Source organism: Drepanopeziza brunnea (genome assembly GCF_022702325.1).
Source record: "Drepanopeziza brunnea f. sp. 'multigermtubi' strain 214-2 chromosome Unknown ctg5, whole genome shotgun sequence".
Taxonomy (NCBI): Eukaryota; Fungi; Ascomycota; class Leotiomycetes; order Helotiales; family Drepanopezizaceae; genus Drepanopeziza; species Drepanopeziza brunnea.
This window is the reverse complement of record NW_027094068.1, coordinates 1,519,563-1,536,793: the sequence shown is the minus strand read 5'-3', so window position 1 is coordinate 1,536,793 and position 17,231 is coordinate 1,519,563. Positions and strand designations below refer to the sequence as shown.

General features: G+C 51.6%; 6 protein-coding genes across 6 annotated transcripts; 4 read left to right on the top strand and 2 right to left on the bottom strand.

Moving 5' to 3' along the window:
- Positions 1–3,050: 3,050 nt before the first annotated feature.
- On the top strand, positions 3,051–4,469 carry L3040_003752 (uncharacterized protein; the record flags this gene model as incomplete). The annotated part of the gene is made up of 2 exons (XM_007294636.2): positions 3,051–3,125; positions 3,195–4,469. The coding sequence occupies 2 exons, from the start codon at positions 3,051–3,053 to the stop codon at positions 4,467–4,469; spliced, it is 1,350 nt and encodes a 449-aa protein (XP_007294698.2).
- A 3,346-nt stretch (positions 4,470–7,815) lies between these two features.
- On the bottom strand, positions 7,816–8,738 carry L3040_003751 (uncharacterized protein; the record flags this gene model as incomplete). Its single annotated transcript, XM_007294637.1, has 5 exons — positions 7,816–7,874; positions 7,954–8,170; positions 8,218–8,310; positions 8,363–8,390; positions 8,446–8,738. The coding sequence occupies 5 exons, from the start codon at positions 8,736–8,738 to the stop codon at positions 7,816–7,818; spliced, it is 690 nt and encodes a 229-aa protein (XP_007294699.1).
- Positions 8,739–9,110: 372 nt separating this feature from the next.
- On the top strand, positions 9,111–9,791 carry L3040_003750 (uncharacterized protein; the record flags this gene model as incomplete). Its single annotated transcript, XM_066156523.1, has 6 exons — positions 9,111–9,332; positions 9,387–9,404; positions 9,454–9,534; positions 9,586–9,634; positions 9,688–9,726; positions 9,784–9,791. 6 exons carry the CDS (start codon positions 9,111–9,113, stop codon positions 9,789–9,791), a joined length of 417 nt encoding a protein of 138 aa, XP_066012105.1.
- Positions 9,792–10,373: 582 nt separating this feature from the next.
- L3040_003749 (uncharacterized protein) lies at positions 10,374–11,626 on the top strand (the record flags this gene model as incomplete). Its single annotated transcript, XM_066156522.1, has 4 exons — positions 10,374–10,655; positions 10,716–10,962; positions 11,027–11,523; positions 11,576–11,626. 4 exons carry the CDS (start codon positions 10,374–10,376, stop codon positions 11,624–11,626), a joined length of 1,077 nt encoding a protein of 358 aa, XP_066012104.1.
- Positions 11,627–12,139: 513 nt separating this feature from the next.
- Positions 12,140–13,876, bottom strand: L3040_003748 (uncharacterized protein; the record flags this gene model as incomplete). Its single annotated transcript, XM_007294640.2, has 3 exons — positions 12,140–13,663; positions 13,717–13,803; positions 13,856–13,876. The coding sequence occupies 3 exons, from the start codon at positions 13,874–13,876 to the stop codon at positions 12,140–12,142; spliced, it is 1,632 nt and encodes a 543-aa protein (XP_007294702.2).
- Positions 13,877–14,616: 740 nt separating this feature from the next.
- L3040_003747 (uncharacterized protein) lies at positions 14,617–16,531 on the top strand (the record flags this gene model as incomplete). The annotated part of the gene is made up of 2 exons (XM_007294641.2): positions 14,617–14,755; positions 14,802–16,531. The coding sequence occupies 2 exons, from the start codon at positions 14,617–14,619 to the stop codon at positions 16,529–16,531; spliced, it is 1,869 nt and encodes a 622-aa protein (XP_007294703.1).
- Between the last annotated feature and the right edge of the window lie 700 nt (positions 16,532–17,231).

The following is a 17,231-nucleotide window of genomic DNA, read 5'->3' as shown; positions in this document are numbered from 1 at the left end:
GAAGGGAACCAAGTTGGTTCCCTGCCCGCGTTCAGACCACAACCAACCACACCCGAGCAAAGTAGTACGTCAATCGACGCCCGTGTGATGAAACTCTTCAGGGAAAAAATAGGACAACGCTACCGGAATCACAAGAGCGCGAAGAAGAAAAGGGAAAGGGTAAGAGAAGTCTTTTTGGCACCTTTTTTGCAACTTCCTGTCCCAAGCGGAAGTGTCGGACGGTAAGCCTGAGACGGGTCGACGCCGGCTGCAATCCCACGACGGGCGCACGCACGTGCGGGTAGATAAGGCGTCGTACCGTACCAAACCTCAAGCCAACCAACGAAGAGAGGAGAACAAGACTCGGGGAGCCATCCATCGGCGAAGATGCGTTCGCCGAACGGGGGAAAGCCCTTTCCTGATATCTCATCCCGCTTGTCCCATTCCCAAGTTCCCAGGAAGTGCCGGAAGAAAGAAAGGACATTGAGGACATTCATTGACCCAGCAACCCAGTCGAAAAAGAAGAAGAAGGAGGAGGAAAGCCCTCCCTTGCGTCCCCGGACGGCTTCTGAGATATGGGCAGAATGCAGGGCCGACACGGGACAAAGGAGGAATCCCTCCGTAGGCAAAAGCGAGAGGAAGGCCAAGCATCGCATCACCGGACTGATGATGGACGGACGGATGGACGAACAAGCCTTGTTCGTGATAGCGGCACCCCTAACGTGCTAGGCCAAGCTACGTACCACGTAGTAGTAAATCGAGCTCCGGATTCTTGTCCACTTGGTGAGAGGGGTGAGGGAGTAGGTAGTGGGTAGTGGGTAGTAGGTAGTAGGTAGGAGGTAGTAGGCAGTAGGCAGAAGGTAGTTAGCACGGAATAGAGGGAGCTCGTTGGGCTGAGGTATTTAAGGAGATTTCGGTCGGCTTGAGTGACTTAAGCAACACTAGTTTCCAACTGCCGAGACGGACCAGTTCGCACAGGAGAGTAGTAAATAGTGCGCGATACTACTCAGTACCGTACCGTACCGTACCGTACAGTACAGTAAAGTACAGTACCGTAACCCGTACGCAAGACCCAATAATTGCATGCCCAGCTGAGCTACCTACCTACCTACCTTCCTTCCCTGACCTGTCCGACTTTCGCTATGTGTCGCGAAATGGCATGTTCGCCAGGATGGCATTTGCGGTGGCTCCCATCTGCTTTGCTATGGCGCAGGTCAATCGGGGCTAGAGAGCGGAGTGGGCTACGCTACCGCTCGAGAAGGGAAGGCATGTGAAGGAGGGGGGAGGGGGGGGGGGGGGCCGGACGGGACTTGTGACGTTGGACTGACAGAACTGACAGACGCGACGGATTGATGGGAAAGATGATGGATGACCGGATACTTTTTTTTCATATGCGTTCGTTATGGTGTACCGGTATGTGTGAGAGGGTGGAGGGCGGGTGAAGCAGAAGAAATTGGCAGTACCACGACACAACACAACGCATACGGCAGACGATACCCAGTAGAGAGAAAAGTCTGGGCATCCAACCCGAATACGAGTCACATGACGGCGTGGCTGTGACTCCTGGATGGATTTTTTTGCTTCCGATGTGCATCAGGATGGAATGGAATGGAACTGGATCGGGGGAGACGGGGGAGACGGGGGAGACAGGGGAGACAGGGGAGACAGGGGGTTCCCCAGCCGATCCCCTCGGCAATCTGGCGCTAGAGAGAGCACCGGCCAGATCGAAAATAGGAAGTGACGCAGAGCCAGCCCCACCTCTCTTTCCCCCCCCCCCCCCCCCCGGGCGGTCCGCGGGGCAACGAGATGGAGGCAAAAGGGAGCAAAAGTCTGGTGGTACCGGTACAGTACAGTAGCAACTTTTCGCCACTTTCCTTCCTTCGAGCTCGAAGCGGGACCCCTCCTTCGCTTTGGCCATTGGAAAACGGGGCCCATGAAAAGGGCCGCCAGCCAGCTTGCAGAGCTTTGCTGAGCTTGCAGAGCTTGCAGAGGGCCAGCGAGGGCCAGCGAGGCAGCGAGGGTCTGAACAGCACACTCACTGACAGCTAGAAGAGGGGGGAAGGGGGGAAGAGGGGGAAGAGAGGGGGAAACGGGGTAAGGCCAGACTGTACACACACATGTACGGAAACGATGCACATATAAAAGACACGCCCAGCAACTGCTTCGATCGCCAATTCTCCACGTCCATTTGCAAACGGTATCAGTCCCATCCCCCATTCCGGCCGTGTTTTGTCAGCATTTCCCCGTCATCGTCCCCGTCCTCTGCCACCCCCTCCCCCCCTCCCCCCCTTCCCCCCCCCTCCCCCCCCGATCGCAACAGCCTTCTCAGCCTTCTTCTTGATCGAACTGCACCGACCGACCGACCGACCGACCCGACGTACGTAGTACCTTGCTGCACTACCTACACCACCTCCATCCCACACCCACACCCACACCCACTCCACACCCACACCCACACCCACTCCACCACCTCCAACACCTCCAACACCTCCAACACCTCCAACACCTACCACACTCCCCAGAACCATAACCTCTACCTCTACCACTACACCTACCACTCGCCCTCAACCCTCAAAGAAGATCGATCGCGTCTTATTGTTAAGAGGCATCTCCTCCCCGGCTCTCTACCCACGTTCACCCGACCTCTGTGCTCTGGATCCGCTTCTTCACTCTACCTACCTACCTAGCACCGGACCCACCCATTCACCCCATTCACCCACCAACCAACCAACCCAACCATACTTCATTTGGATCCTTCCTAAACCAACTAGGTATATCCTCACTCACCTCAGACCGCCAGCCAGCCTGTACTTAAAGGACCAAGGTTCGTAGCCTGATTCTTCACCACCACCGAATATCTTTTCATCCTCACTCAGTATTGACATATCATCAGGACCCAGACCCAGACCCAGACCCAGAGTCAGAGTCAGAACCAGAACCAGAACCAGACTCAGATTCAGACTCAGACTCAGACTCAGACCCAGGCCCACACTCACACTCACACCCACACCCACACCCAGATCCAGACCCAGCTCCTCCATCGTGCTCAACGCACGATAGCATCCCCGAGAATGCCTCCTGCCCGAAATCAACCTTCCCGGAATCAGCCACCCATGGTCCCGGGAGGGTCGTTGAAGCCCGCAAAGGTACGCACCACATCTCGTCGCTGTCCTGCAAAGCGCACCCCCCAATTGACCCTTCGTCTCTCGACTTAGACCGAGCGCACACACGAAGAAAACCAAGAGAGGGCATACATTGCCGCGTCTCGTCGCAGCGACCGAAGTCTCGAGGCTCGAGTCGAGTCGGCTCGTCGCGCCTCAGAGATACACAGGCGTCGGACGGGACGCGGTCTCCGGGTCACCGAGGCGGATGTCATGAACGAGGAGATGTATGAGGAAGAGGACGACGGCTTCCCGAGACAGTACCTGCAGCTTGCGGCCCATCTGCAGAGCGGCAATCGCGAATTCAACTCCAGGTTAGAAGCGTATCTGACGTCGAACGTGGCGATCCGAGCCGCGCTGGAAAAGACCATCTGGAACTCGTACGTGCAGCAAGGTCTCGTGTCGCCATACCCGCCGCAGTTTGCAGGAAATTTCCCGTCGCCGATGCTAGCACATCAGTATCAACAGCCCGCGATGCAGACGCCGATGCAATCACCGCAGCAGCCACCGCAACCACCGCAGGCCCCGCAGCCATCGCAGCAGTACCACTACAGACAGGCTCCGTACCCCAGCCCCCGGTCCCATTCGATCGCCGCACCATCTCTCAATCGCGAGCCTTCCATCAAGCCAGAGACGTCGACAAGCGCACAAGTCAGCCCGCTGGGGACCACCGACAACCGACGAATGTCCTTGCCGGTCACGCCCGCTACCACCCATGCATCTGCAGCCAATACGCCAGCTTCGCCATCGGGCCCGATCCCGAGCCGAAATCCGTCTTTCCCACAAAGCCTGTTCACGCTGGATTTGCCCCATAGGCCCGCTACCCAAGAATCGGCAGCCCATCCCTCCGCGTCGCCACCGGCCTCGACACCGAAGCCAAATCCCGCTTTCCCACCAGGCCTGTCCGCTCAGGAGTTGGGGCTACCAGCCCCCCAGGCGCAACGCAACATCAACCTGTCGCAGAGCAACACCGGCACCACCTTCGGACCGTTCAGCACCGCCCTGCCCAACGACGCCGCCACCTTCTTCGGTTCCCCGTTCACCTATGGCAATCCCTCCACGCCCAACCCCGCTGAGAGCGTCGGAAGGTTCAACTGGGCCAACAGTGACGTGCCACCGACGAACAGCATGGGCAACTCGCAGATGTATCCCAGCATGACCGGCCTGAACTCGACGCTCGCGTCGGCGGGCGAGACCTACCCGACCGAGGCACGGTACCAAACCGACGGCTTCTTCAACGACGCCATGGCGAGTGGCTCAGGCGTGACCCCTAGCTTTGACAGCGAGTTCTTCAACTTCGACAATTTCGGCGAGGACGCCCCTCAATAGGCAGAGCCACACATCTCTTTCCCCACACATCTCGGAGATGAGGGTTCTTCCACTTCGACCATTTCGTCGAAGACGCCCTTTGATAGGCAGAGCCTCACATCTCGGAAAGGAGAGTTCTTCCACTTCGACAATCTCATCGAGGACGTCCCTCGATAGCCAGAGCCACCCATCTCGGAAAGGAGATGTCTGGACTCGCTCTGGCAGGCGACTTGCGTCCGATTCCGATTACCAAAGTATATCATTTAATATGCCGGTGGCATTTGCAAGCGTTGCTTTTTTTTTTTTTTTTTTTTTTTTCCACCACTCTGCCGCGGTGGGTAAAACGCGGACCCTCCGGCCCGTTTGGGAAAAGGGCGTTTAAGCGCCCGGGAGGCTGGTATCGAGATTCTCTTCTGAACATTTTTCTATCACGGTTTGACCTTATCCCCCGCCTGTTCTACTTGGAGCTTCATCGTGGTACAGATGAACGAGGCTGGCGTATGGCGAAGAAGGCGTGTTGTCGCGTGTTTGGGCCGAGGGAGATGTGTGGAGTAGCAGTAGAATAGTATTGATTTACGTCCCGCTGGTTAAAAGCGTAGCAAGCGCTCCTCCCTGTGAAGGTCTCTTCCAGGGTATGGAGATGTATAATGCGAAGGAGTTGAATATATTTTATCGAGTCGATATTTAAGTGTCAAAATTTAATCATCTTCTCTTGGATCAACTTTATATCTTCTTTTATACTCTCGAATGCAACTCCGGAAAGGGGGTAGTGCTAAAGAGAGTGTTGACAACGACTCAATCCTCTCTCCCCTTGCAGATCCGTAAGATGGATAGATATACTACGTAGTACGAAGAAGAAGAGTATGTATATAGTATACATGTCCAATTTCCACCATGCAAACTTTGATTTGAATTTCGGGGGGAGGGGGAGGAGGGAGGGGGAAGGGAAGAGGGGAGGTGGGAGGGGGAAGAGGGAAGAGGGGAGAGGGGAGAGGGAAGAGGGAAGAGGGAAGAGGGAAGAGGGAAGAGGGAAGAGGGAAGAGGGAAGAGGGAAGAGGGGAAGAGGGAAGAGGGGAAGAGGGGATAAGCTGAGCTGAGCTAAGTCAATATTGAATGAATATCGGTTGAGGACCGGTACCGGTACTTAGGTAGGTGGTTAGGTGGTTAGGTGGTTAGGTGTAGGTAGGTAGGTAGGTAGCTTGTATGTTTGTGTGTTTGTGTGTTTGTTTATATATCTTTTGTTTATATGTTTTGTTTATATATCTTTTGTTTATATGTTTTGTTTGTCTGTTTGTTTGTGTATATGTGTGTTTATATATGTGTTTGTATGTTTGTATGTATGTATACATCGCATCGCATCTCATCGCAACGATTTTTTTAAGAAGGGGGGGAGGTGATTTCCTTCCTGAGAGACGAAGCTGCTTTCAGTTCGACGGGGCCTGTTCTTTCTCTCTTTCTTTTTCTTTCCCTTTCTCTCTCTCCTCTCTCTCTCTTTTTTTTTTTTTTTTTTTTTTTTTTTTTTCAAGTTTCGCACTCATTTTCTGTATTCTTCTTCTTCTTCTTCTTCTTCTAGTTGCGCATTCATGGAAGGGGATCTGAGTGTCTTTCTTGAGATGGAACTTATTTATCTGTTTATTTATCTATCTAGCCAACGACGGAGTTGTTGTGTGGCAGGCAGGTAGGCAGGCAGGCAGGCTCGGGTATTGAAATGAAATTCGGAGGGGGTTTTTTTTTTATCCCCCTAAAAAAGAAAAAAAAGAAAAAGAAAGAAATTTACTCTTTCTTTTAAAAGTTTCAAAGGGAGATGAAAGAAAAAACAGGGAAGAAAAAAAGGGAACGATAGGAGAAGATAAGGGGGGAAATAGGAAGAAGAAAGAAAAGAGAGGGAGAGAAAGAGAGGGGGAAAAAGAGAGGGGAAAAAAGAGAGGGAGAAAGAAGAGAGGGAAAAGAAGAGAGGGAGAAAAAGAAGAAAGAAAGAAAAAAAAAACCAACATCAGACTGAGCTTTCCAACCATCGACATTGGCACGCCCGATCGATCTGAGGTCGATGGGGGGCTGGGGGATGTTTAAGAGAAGAAAAAAAAAAAAAAAAGGAAACGAAACAAAAGAAAAAAAGAAGGGGGGAAAAAAGGGAGAAAAAAAAGGGGAAAAAAAAGGAAGAAAGGAAAGATAAACGAAAGAAAAATGAAAGAAAAAGGGAAAAAAAAAAAAAGAATGAAAAAAAGGGGGGAAAAAGGAAGAAAAAAAAGGGGGAAAAAAAGAGGAAAAGAAAGAAAGGAAAAAAGAAAGGGAACCCCCCCCCCCCCACCCCAAAACAAACACACAAACAAACACCTCATTCTCCTGCCCCCTCGTCGCGAATGGTCACCAATTCAAGCCTAGGACGCGAGACGGCCGAGAGAGAGAGAGAGAGAGAGAGAGAGAGAGAGGAGAGAAGACAACGGATGAGAGCTCGACAAGAGCGACTGCCTGATTCCATTCTGGTAGGTTACCTAGGTCTACGAGGTGACTGAGTGACTGACTGAGTGAGTGGTACCGGTATTGATTGGACCGGCCGTCTTGAGGATCTGGGCACGTTAGGGGGTGGGTATATGGCAGAGAAGAAGAAGAAGAATATAATAATATATATATATATATATTTTTTAAAATTACACATCACTTTCAAATTTGGATGTCGGTTGCTCGGGTCCGGGATGGGTATCGAGAAGGCGATTGGGTATCGGTGTTGGCTTTTGGAACTGGCGATGGGTAGGTAGACGGTGAGTGAGTGCGTTTTTGTTGTTGTTGTTGGTGTTGTTGTTGCTGTTGCTGTTGCTGTTGCTGTTGCTGTGACTGTGGTTGTGGTTGCAAACTCTTCTGAGAGGGCATGTCGAGACGGGGTTTGGGGGTGTGGAAGGTAGGTAGGGAATTGTTCAACGATGAGATCTAGCAGGAGATTTTTTTTGCCTATCGCCCTGAATGTGCATTCGGGTTTGGGAAGTTGGGAGTTCGGTCTGATAATATAAATTCCGGTGAGGCTGCATCCGTTGTGTGGTATGCTTCGAATGTCGCACTGAACGTCGATGGGGTTATAGGGCTGCGACTCCAGCTCCCATGCTAAAGAGACGCCGTCCTAGATATCGAAGTCTCTCAGATCGTACATCTCTTGTAGTTTTCCAACCTGAACCCCTCACCCCTGGATAATTCAAGAGTAAGAAGTGAGAAGAGTTCGCCACATTGCTGAGGTCACATAGCTTTCTGCATACAGCTGTGGGGAGGAAAAAATAGGATTAAGAATTTTTTCCAATACCGTCTTAGAACCTCTAAGCAATCCGCTCGTGCTTCAATGTACAATATGCATATACTACCGACAAAAGAAAACCCAGTCTTATCTGTAAGGCGCATCTGCTCTCGCCGCTGCCGCCAACTCTGGCTCCCATTTATCTCCTGCCCTCGTGTCAGTACTCTCATTCTCCCATGGATAACATCAATCATCGCATGTGGAGTTTGCTCGAAGGGTGCATACCGTTCGCCAATAATTTCTCCTTGTTGTATAACAGCTCCTCCCTCGTCTCGGTGACGTACTCGGCATTCGGCGACTCGACAATAGCGTCGACGGGACAGCTCTCCTGGCAGAAACCGCAGTAGATGCACTTCGTCATGTCGATATCGTAGCGTGTTGTTCTCCGGCTTCCGTCCTGGCGCTCCTCTGCTTCGATTGTGATGGCTTGGGCGGGACAAATCTATCTTTAATTAGACCTTCAATTCTACTTTGAGAGGAGCAACTGACAGCTTCACACAGCTTGCAGGCAATGCATCGTTCCTCGCCGGACGGGTATCTGCGCAGTGCGTGCTCGCCTCGAAAACGTGGAGATATCGGTCCCTGTCCACCATCAGCGCTTGCCCTGCCATTGCTGCTCCCGAGTGATATCTACCTTTTCAAACGGGTAATAGATAGTGTACCTGCTCCATATCAGCGCCCAGCCTCCCAGATTAGGAGCTCAATGGCACAACTCACGGCGGCCTGAAATAATTCTCCAATACCACGTACATTCCCCTCGCCATCTCGGTCAACAAGAAGAACTTCCCCGCCTTATCCAGAGTTGACTCCTGGCTCTCGTACCATCTCTCTGGCTTGGGCAGTCGGAATCCTGCCGGTGGTGGTCCCGAGGGGGTGGCGGCGCGGATGCTGGATGTTGAGAAGGATGCCCAGGGAGAGGAGGTAGGTGTGAATGTGCGAACAGAGCGGCACAGAGACGCTGTCGGCCGGCTGCGAGCCACGAGTGAAGTCAGAGGCTTTGCGGAAGCCATGGTTTTGTGCTCGGGGCGAGGGTGTTGGCGATGGGAGTGTCGATTGTCTTGATGTCGCGAAAGTCGCTCTGGCGGATTATTATCTGAGCGGTGGTGATTGGCTGGCTTGGAAGAGCTTCAAAATGCCACCAGATTTTCGTGGATCGACCAGGAAAACTGCCAATGACTTTCTATTTACTTCAACTTATATCTGGCTTAAGCTTAATCAAGTATCTCTATGTCTGTTATGTCTAGAACGCATCTCAAGTTGCGATGTTATCACGTGATATAGAACTCAAAACTGAGCTGGGAGAGCTGCTCATTCTCCATCATCAATCTCCACATCTCTCACAGAACAAAGCTTTCTCCCAACGCTCCCACGACCCTACCAAGATGTTCCGAACCGCCCTCCTCAGCTCTGTACGCGGCGCCACGCGCCAAGTTGCCCAAAAATCTGGAGCAATCGCTCGCCCTGCCGCCCAGAGCTACATCTTCTCGCAGTCCCGATTCGCCCCGTCTGCCTTCCAGGCTGTGAGATGTTACTCTGCTGCTGCTGGCCTGTCAAAGACGGAGGTTGAGGGCAGAATAGTGGACTTGTTGAAGAATTTTGATAAGGTGCGTTCTGTCCGAGTAGAGATTGAGAAGAGAGGTGCTGATGAACTCCTACAGGTTACCGATGCGTCGAAGGTAGGACAATACGATGTCAAAGAGACGGACTTGGGACTGATAGCTACAGCTCTCGCCTACCTCCAACTTCGCGAACGATCTCGGGTTGGACAGCTTGGATACTGTTGAGGTTGTGATGGCTATCGAGGAGGTTAGTACATTGGAATATCAAAGCCACATGGAGGTCCTGACGCCAGCACAGGAATTCAGCATCGAGATCCCGGATAAGGAGGCGGATGCCATTCATAGTGGTATGTTTTTAGAAAACAAATTCATACAAATGGATACATCTAACATTTTCTAGTTGACAAGGCCGTTGAGTACATTCTTGCGCAACCAGATGGTGAGAAAAATTCTCAAATCGCATTTCACTAGAACATTCAAGCTGATATACGTGTAGCTCACTGAGTTGTGTACTTTGTATTATAGGAAACTTGACGATGGGGAGGGAATGAATCGGAGGCATATGCTGAGCGGTGACTCGTTGAGGAATATCTGTACAGATAGAAGATGCCCACAGAGCACGCTAAATCCTACGTGCCTGTAGAAATGTTTAGAAAACCTATCTCATGTCTTGCGTTGTGCTTGAATTTCTTTACAGATTTTTTTTTTTTTTTTTTGGAATCAGGACCACTTCAGCTATCGAAATCTTGGGTAAGCAGCCTCGCGCTCGCTCCACATGACGCTAGCTACCGTATCCTTGGCGAACCATGAGCGACTTCTTTCATTACACACGAACACGAACTCGACCAATTTCCGGCCAAGTATCTACGACCACCGCCAATTTAACTTGTAGAGACTCAAAATCCTATCCTCCGACCAGGATTTCTATTGTGCATACCATTGGACTGCAGCTCCCGAGGCTCTGTGGCTCGTGCAAGGGGGGCGCATTACGGAGACCTGTCTTGTTCGCATGCCACCGAGGACGAAATTTCTCCTTCCCCCAATCCGGACCTTTACTGGGCATAACATACATCGCAAACTCCTACAATGTCGTCGGGACTCACTCGACGCAGAGGCGCCGGCGGAGGAGGTGGAGGAGGCGGAGGAGCTGACAACGAGGAGGCAGAGTCGAGTCGGGTAGCGTCGCCCGTCCCCAAAGCTGGAGGCTCCCGTGACACAGGCGGCCCTGAGACATCCTACGAGAGCGGCGAGAATGGACATAAAATTGCGTTCGATCCCAGAGATATCAGCGAGAGTGCTGAGCGGAGCAAGCAGCCCAAGCTGACACTGATGGAAGAGGTGCTGCTGCTGGGACTGAAGGATAAGCAGGTGAGCTCGCAAAGAGAGGAATGGTCAGTCTTCGCCCAGCAGAGGACTAACAGTTGCCAGGGCTATCTATCTTTCTGGAACGACAATATTTCGTATGCGCTCAGAGGATGTATTGTCATCGAGCTTGCTTTCCGGGGGCGTGTCAGCATGCAGAAGGACTCCTCGAGACGGCGATTTCCACTTGCTGATCGGGTTATCGAGGTCATTGATGATACACTTACCGGCGAGGTTCTGCTCGATGAGGCGCTCAAGATGATGAAGGCGAGTGAGAAGATGAGTGTTAGTCAATGGATTGACCTGATGAGCGGTAAGCTATCCATGGCCTTCTCAATATTGACGAAAGCTCGGAATCTAATGTGTGGCCACTTTAGGGGAGACGTGGAATCTCATGAAAATTGGATACCAGCTGAAGCAAGTCAGAGAGCGCCTAGCAAAGGGATTGGTCGACAAGGGCATCCTCCGAACCGAAAAGCGCAACTTCCTCCTCTTCGACATGGCGACACACCCTGTAGCAGATGGAGGTGCCAAAGAGGAAATCAGACGCCGGGTCCGTAATGTCCTTACACAGCGCACAGTTGTCCTACCAGGAAGCCAGTTTCTCCCAGAAAATCTCGAATTCAGATACGTGCGAACCATTGCCATGGTGTGTGCTGCCTACGCCGCCAACGTTCTCGAGAACGCGCTAGCTACGCTGGGACACGAGTCTCGGGAGCGTGCATTTGCCCAGGTGGATGAGTTGCTAGCTGAGTACAGTCAGTGGCCGTTTGGGAAGAGAGCTGGCGGTGCTTCAGGTGGCGTTGGGGCAAATTTGGGGCAGATTATCGGGGACGAAGTTACCAACGGCAAGGACAAGGAATTGCAACTTGAGGTAGGCCTGCTATCATAATCTCTACTAAAAATCAAAACTAACAAGGACTCAGGTCGTAGCAGCATGTCTCAGCGTGTTCACCCGCCTAGATTCCCTTCTTTAGATGCCCTGCAGAGCTATCACAGAATAGAACAAAGGTTGATGGTTATTCTGGGCAACGAGCGGAACTTCTATATTGTCGTTATAAGTGCCTGGACTATGGCCCCCCAAAAGATATCAGTGCGACATTACATCCTGATTTGTGCCGAAGGCGTGGACAGCTGAGATTTTTTCTGTTGGTTCTGGTTTTTTTTTTTTTTTTTTTTTTTTTTGGACTTTCACTTGCGAGAGCACAAATCAATATTCTTTCGGCGTATTCACAAGAGGTCTCGCGAGTTAAAAGGTGTAACCATAGATTTACTTATTGCAGCATTGAGCTTGCAAGATCCCGGTCCAAGTAATCCCAGCTCAGTTTCCTATGGTAGAATACTAGAATTTCACGTGCATGTAATACTCAGCCCATGATCTCCCGCATGGGAAAGGGCGAAGTAGACCCCATATGTTTGACCTTGCTACATTCGCAGAGACGCCACTGCTCCCCAAGCATGCTGTTTAACTACGAAACACGAGCTCTCTATCATCTCGAACCCCCCTCGAAGCCCGGTCTGCTTTTGACTTTTGGTTTCTTCCCCTTGACAGATTTACCCTTCCCTTTCCCCTTGGCGCCCTTCCCATCACGCCTCTTCTGCAGATTTTCCTCCCGCTTCTTCTGCCTCATCGCTTGGCTCTTTGCCACGCCCTCCTTCCGCTCCGTCCACTCCTTCTCGCTCTTCTTCTTCGATTTCTCCTTACGCTTCAGCGTCTTCTTCAGCAGGGACGTGTCGTCGCGGACCTTCTCGCCGTGAGCCCGCTTCTTGGCGTTCAACCACAGGTCCTTCTCCTCGATATCAGCGCGCTTCTCGTCGTCGAGCCCAGCGATGCGCGCCCGATTCTTCTCGGCGGCTTTCAGCGCACTGGCAGCATCCTGCGGTCCCCGCTTCTTAGGCGCGTTCTTCAGCTGCGTGAGATCCTCAGAGAGCTCTTGTCCGTCCGCGAAAGCGACTCGGCCAAACGAAAAGTTTTGCTCGGGAGAGTGGATCAAGGGGCTCATCATGCTTGACGCGGGCGAATCTCGAGCAGACGCCAGAGCAGCTTCTCGCTTTGCATCCTCCTCGATCTTGGCCTTCATGCGCAGCTCCTTCTTGTGCGCTTTCCTCTGCTCCTCCTTCTTTCGCCGCGCCTCGAGAAGTTCCTGGCGATTCCGCGCTGGGCGTCCATCGGGACCGTCGGCTTTCCGTGCTGCACGAAGGGCTTCTATCCGTGCTGCGAGCCGCGAGCGCAGGAGTTCCGGATCGGTAGGGAGCTTAATATGTTTGGGTGCTGTGGCAGGAGGGATGACTGAGGATGTAGATGTGTTTGCGCTTGGTTCTGTGGGGTTGTCGAAGGTTGCAGAGAGAGGTGAAGAGGTAGATGTTGCGGAACCGGACTGCTCGTCAAGGCCGTCGGCATCGAAATTTACCATTTTGTCGCCGGGGATTTCTTCGTGTTCCTCTGCTTCCTCCTCCACCACCGGGCTCTCTTCAGCTCCGCCTTTACCCATAGCTTTGTCCTCGACCTCGACCTCTACCTCAGAATCTTCCTCCACTAAGGATTCAACCATTTTAGCGGTGGCCGTGTCTTTTTGAGGCTTCGGGTCCTTGAGTTCCTGTGGTACCTTGCCAGTCTTCACACCAGAATTCGCTGTAAGCTCTTTCTTCTTGACATTCAGCTTCTTTTCTTTCCGCTTCTCGGCCTGCTTCTCAGCTTTGAGCTTGCTCTTGTCAGCCTTGGCTGCCTTCCGTTCGGCCTTGGATTTCTCTGCAGAAAGTGCCGATTCCGTATCGTTCGAAATCTTTTGCTTCTTGGCCTTCTTGTCCTGTGCAAGCTTCAAGCCTTCCTTGGGTAGCTCCTTCTCCACTCCTTCCACATCGGAACCATGAAGCTCTTCCAGCTCCTCCAATTTTCTCTTTCGCGCACGTTCATCCATCACGTCTTTGGCGGTTTTGGCGGAGTCGGGGTCTAGCTTCGCTCTTCTTGCGGCAGCCGCTTGCTCCTTGGTTTGCTTTTTTTTCTTCCATTGGTCCTGGCGGATAATATCAACGTGCGTTCGTAGTTGCGGTGTGGGAATTGACATACGCTTGTATCTCCTTCCCCGTAGTAGAATTTTGCTGGAATTAATGCTAGTAATCCATCGAAAGACTCTGCGGAGGCACGCAGTCGATCCTGAACATTCGGTCAAAAAAAATTTAGAGTTTGAAGACGGGGAAGACGTTACCTCGATAGAAGACTCTGCCATGGTGTTTCGCAGACCGGAGAGAGCTGTGGGGTTCGGAGATGACGCTTGGACGTAGCGTGAATTCAGCCTTTGCGATTGCAGGAATAAATAAGAAATATACCTCCTGACGGTGTCGCGTCGAGTGTCGTGTGTTGTGTGTTGAATGTCGTGTTTGGTGTGGAGAAAGAAGTTTGGTGGCGGGCGTTGGTGCGAGTAAACGAACGGGTGTGAGCTTTTTTTTCTTAGTGCCCTCGCTTATCATACTCGGTCTAGGCTAGCAAGCGGACGACGTCTCCAGCCCCCAAGGCTCGGCTCGAGCTCAGCCTCATAATTTTCGTATGCAAACTCGCGTATATAATATCTCTGGACAACCTGGATATTATGTCTCTGGTTAACCTGGTGACAATAAAATAGCAACAGAGTTATTCAGTACGTCGCACGGAGAGGCGCGGCGGGAGTACCGTGCCACGTCAAACCCTATTCCTCCTGCCATCAGCAGCTGTCTTCAAAATATGTAAACCACTTCTCCACGCCTCGCTCACCTTGCCGCACCAAACAAGCAATACACAGGGTACCGCATCGGCTTCAGAGTCGCGAAGTGTTCTAATCATCTTATTCTTCTTCTTCCTCCTCCTCCTCCTCCTCCTCCTCCCCCTCCTCCTCTTCTTCTTCTTCCCCTTCTTCTTCTTCACCATCACTACCTACAAAGAGCTACTCACACTGCCTTTTGAGACCTCATTCCTGCCGGTACATAGAGAAAAATGATTCCCAGCATCGAGGCAAACTCGCTGTCCGACATCACACAAATAGCTGGAAATCCCCCGAAATACCCACGGAACCCAACTGAAGCGAAGAGGCCACCCTTAACGTTGTACATCGCTCGTGTGCCCGGGAGTAGAGGTAGGTCAAACTTACACTTTGGAAGTACCTACTGACCATATGCAAGATATTATCCTCACGACTCTTAAGCCACGGCTAAAAAACGTGACAGCTGAAGATGTTGCTTCTTCTCTGTATTATCTGCATCTTGATACACCAGACGATGCCCGTCTTCTTGAAGAGGACCCAGGCATCACAGCTGAAGAGCCATTGTCCCCTGTTGCGAATAAGCAATTCCCACGCAAACCTCTTCCGGACTCTGCTAGATCGTCATTTGATCTCGTGCGGAAACCGCTTCCAGAGTCTGCGAGATCTTCGCTTGATCTCAGTCGTCAGTTGACAGTCTCGTCACAACTGAGACGGAAGCCTGTTCGATCTGAAAGTTCAACACTAAAGCCATCACAAGTGCATCAAATCGATGCAGTGAATAGAGGGCCCTTGGAGCCGAGACCTAGCCAATCAGAGTACTCAATTGGGAGGAAACACTTGCCAGGAGCCGAAAACAGGCCCCTGAGCTCTTCATCTCTGTCCCAGGACAGAGGCCATCCTCCAAGGACAAGCACTGATACTGCTACGTCTAGCGATTTGAATGATGGAAACTTAGAGGCTCCCGATATTTCTTCTGATGCTTTCTCCATCACTCTTATCCGTCGAGACCCTACATCAGGAGCGCAATGGAACATAGGAAGCGTAACTGGCACACCCTCGCCCGACGAAGCACAGATTCGGCGAGTCAAACCTTTAGCGCGGGTCAAGAAACCTTATTTCGACCTGTCAGTTCACCTCACAACCCCTGGGTACGGCTATTTCCGCCGTTCACAGACCACTGGTAGTGACTCGGGAGATAATGTAGCAGGTCCCAGAGCGACTGTGTCCATGCCCAATAAAGGGAAGTCACACGTGCACCCAGAATCGAACTCTGGCTTTGATCGACAGGTTCGCATGGAAGGGTCCAGCTTCTGGAACCGCTCTTCTATGCAGCACAAAAGAGCACTTTCTGATATCTCGGACAATCACACAATTACTGCACGTGGTAGAAGCGCAAGTGGGAGCTCTCCTGGAAGAGCACCGCACATCCCTGCGGATATCGAGGAATCGCAGTCTAAGGGCTATGTATTTCTCAGTCCCTGGGGAGGTCGATGCAAATTCTCAACAGGGCCAGGGGGCCGGTCCCTGCGGTGTAAACACAGCCTTCCGGGACCTGTATCAGCATTCAACGCGTCCGATACATCTTCCTCTTTACAGTCTTCGACGACTGTAAGTGAATTGCGATTCAACTTACCCTCCTCAGCTATCTTCCAAGGGTTGTCTCCCATGAAAAAAGGGGTAGATGCTGGTCGGTTCATTATTCCCAAGCTCAATCATATTCGGGATAAACTATCTAGTCACAAGATACCTCAATCATCTCTTCCATCCCGTCCACTTTCAAGTTACCATGCATCTCTCTACCCTAGTGGAGACGAAGAGCCGCCACAGCTTCCGCCTAGACCGCATTCGCCAGCAAGCTCAAGCTACTCAACAGAAGATGATACGGCGCCTCCAATCCCACGGAGGAGACACCCGTTCCCCTACACCGCTAAGCCGGCCAGCGAAGAAGACGAGGACTATGGCCGTCTTGATCTCAGTATCGGCCAGGAGAAAGCAGGGGGTGGCATCCGTGGAAAGCGCGTGAAACTTGGCAAGCTTATCATCCACGATGAAGGGCTCAAAATGCTGGACTTGGTAGTCGCCTCGAATATGGGAGTATGGTGGAGTGTATGGGAATCACAGGCAACAGCGGCACACGGGGGACAATGAACGAGCTGAGAGAAATACCCAACATGATGGTTTATGATTTGCCGCATATATCATGCATTTCTTCCGTAAGTCTACTAAAAATTTGTAATTCTTTTGTAGAAGCATATTCCTTATCCACTTCGGCCTCGGCTTGAGAAACCTTACGCGCACCTGTTCGCAGTGGAGAAACATTTTCACCGCTGGGAGCGCAGGGCATTTTGGTTGTGATTGGGCGAAAGCTACAGCTATTAAACCTCAAGCTAGCCTCCGTGAGTATGTCTTCCAAATATCTCCGAAAGCCCGCCTACTATTCGTGCTCTCCAAAGAAGGGGTACTGCCACATCGCACACTCTCAGATGAGACAGTCCACCTCCCCACGAACTTTTCGATTTTTGCCAAACGGGGAAATTTGAATCTTCTTCCCTCGAAACCATTTACTGGTATTCCAGCGGTTATAGAACCGTTCAATTGGTATGAAGATCGAATGAAGATTCATCGCTAGCGAAACCCCCAAACCTGTTTTTAAGGGCTGATTCGAGGAGATCGAGTGGCTATATACTCCACCAACACAGGATGTTATGCAGTCGTCTCTTCAAATCAATCTCTGAGATTCCACTATTGCCATATTGCCGCCGCCAAAACAAGATGAATGCGGCGTTTCTCGGACGAATCTGTGACTGGGTCTAAGATGAAACGTATCGTCAACTGACATGATTCTGTC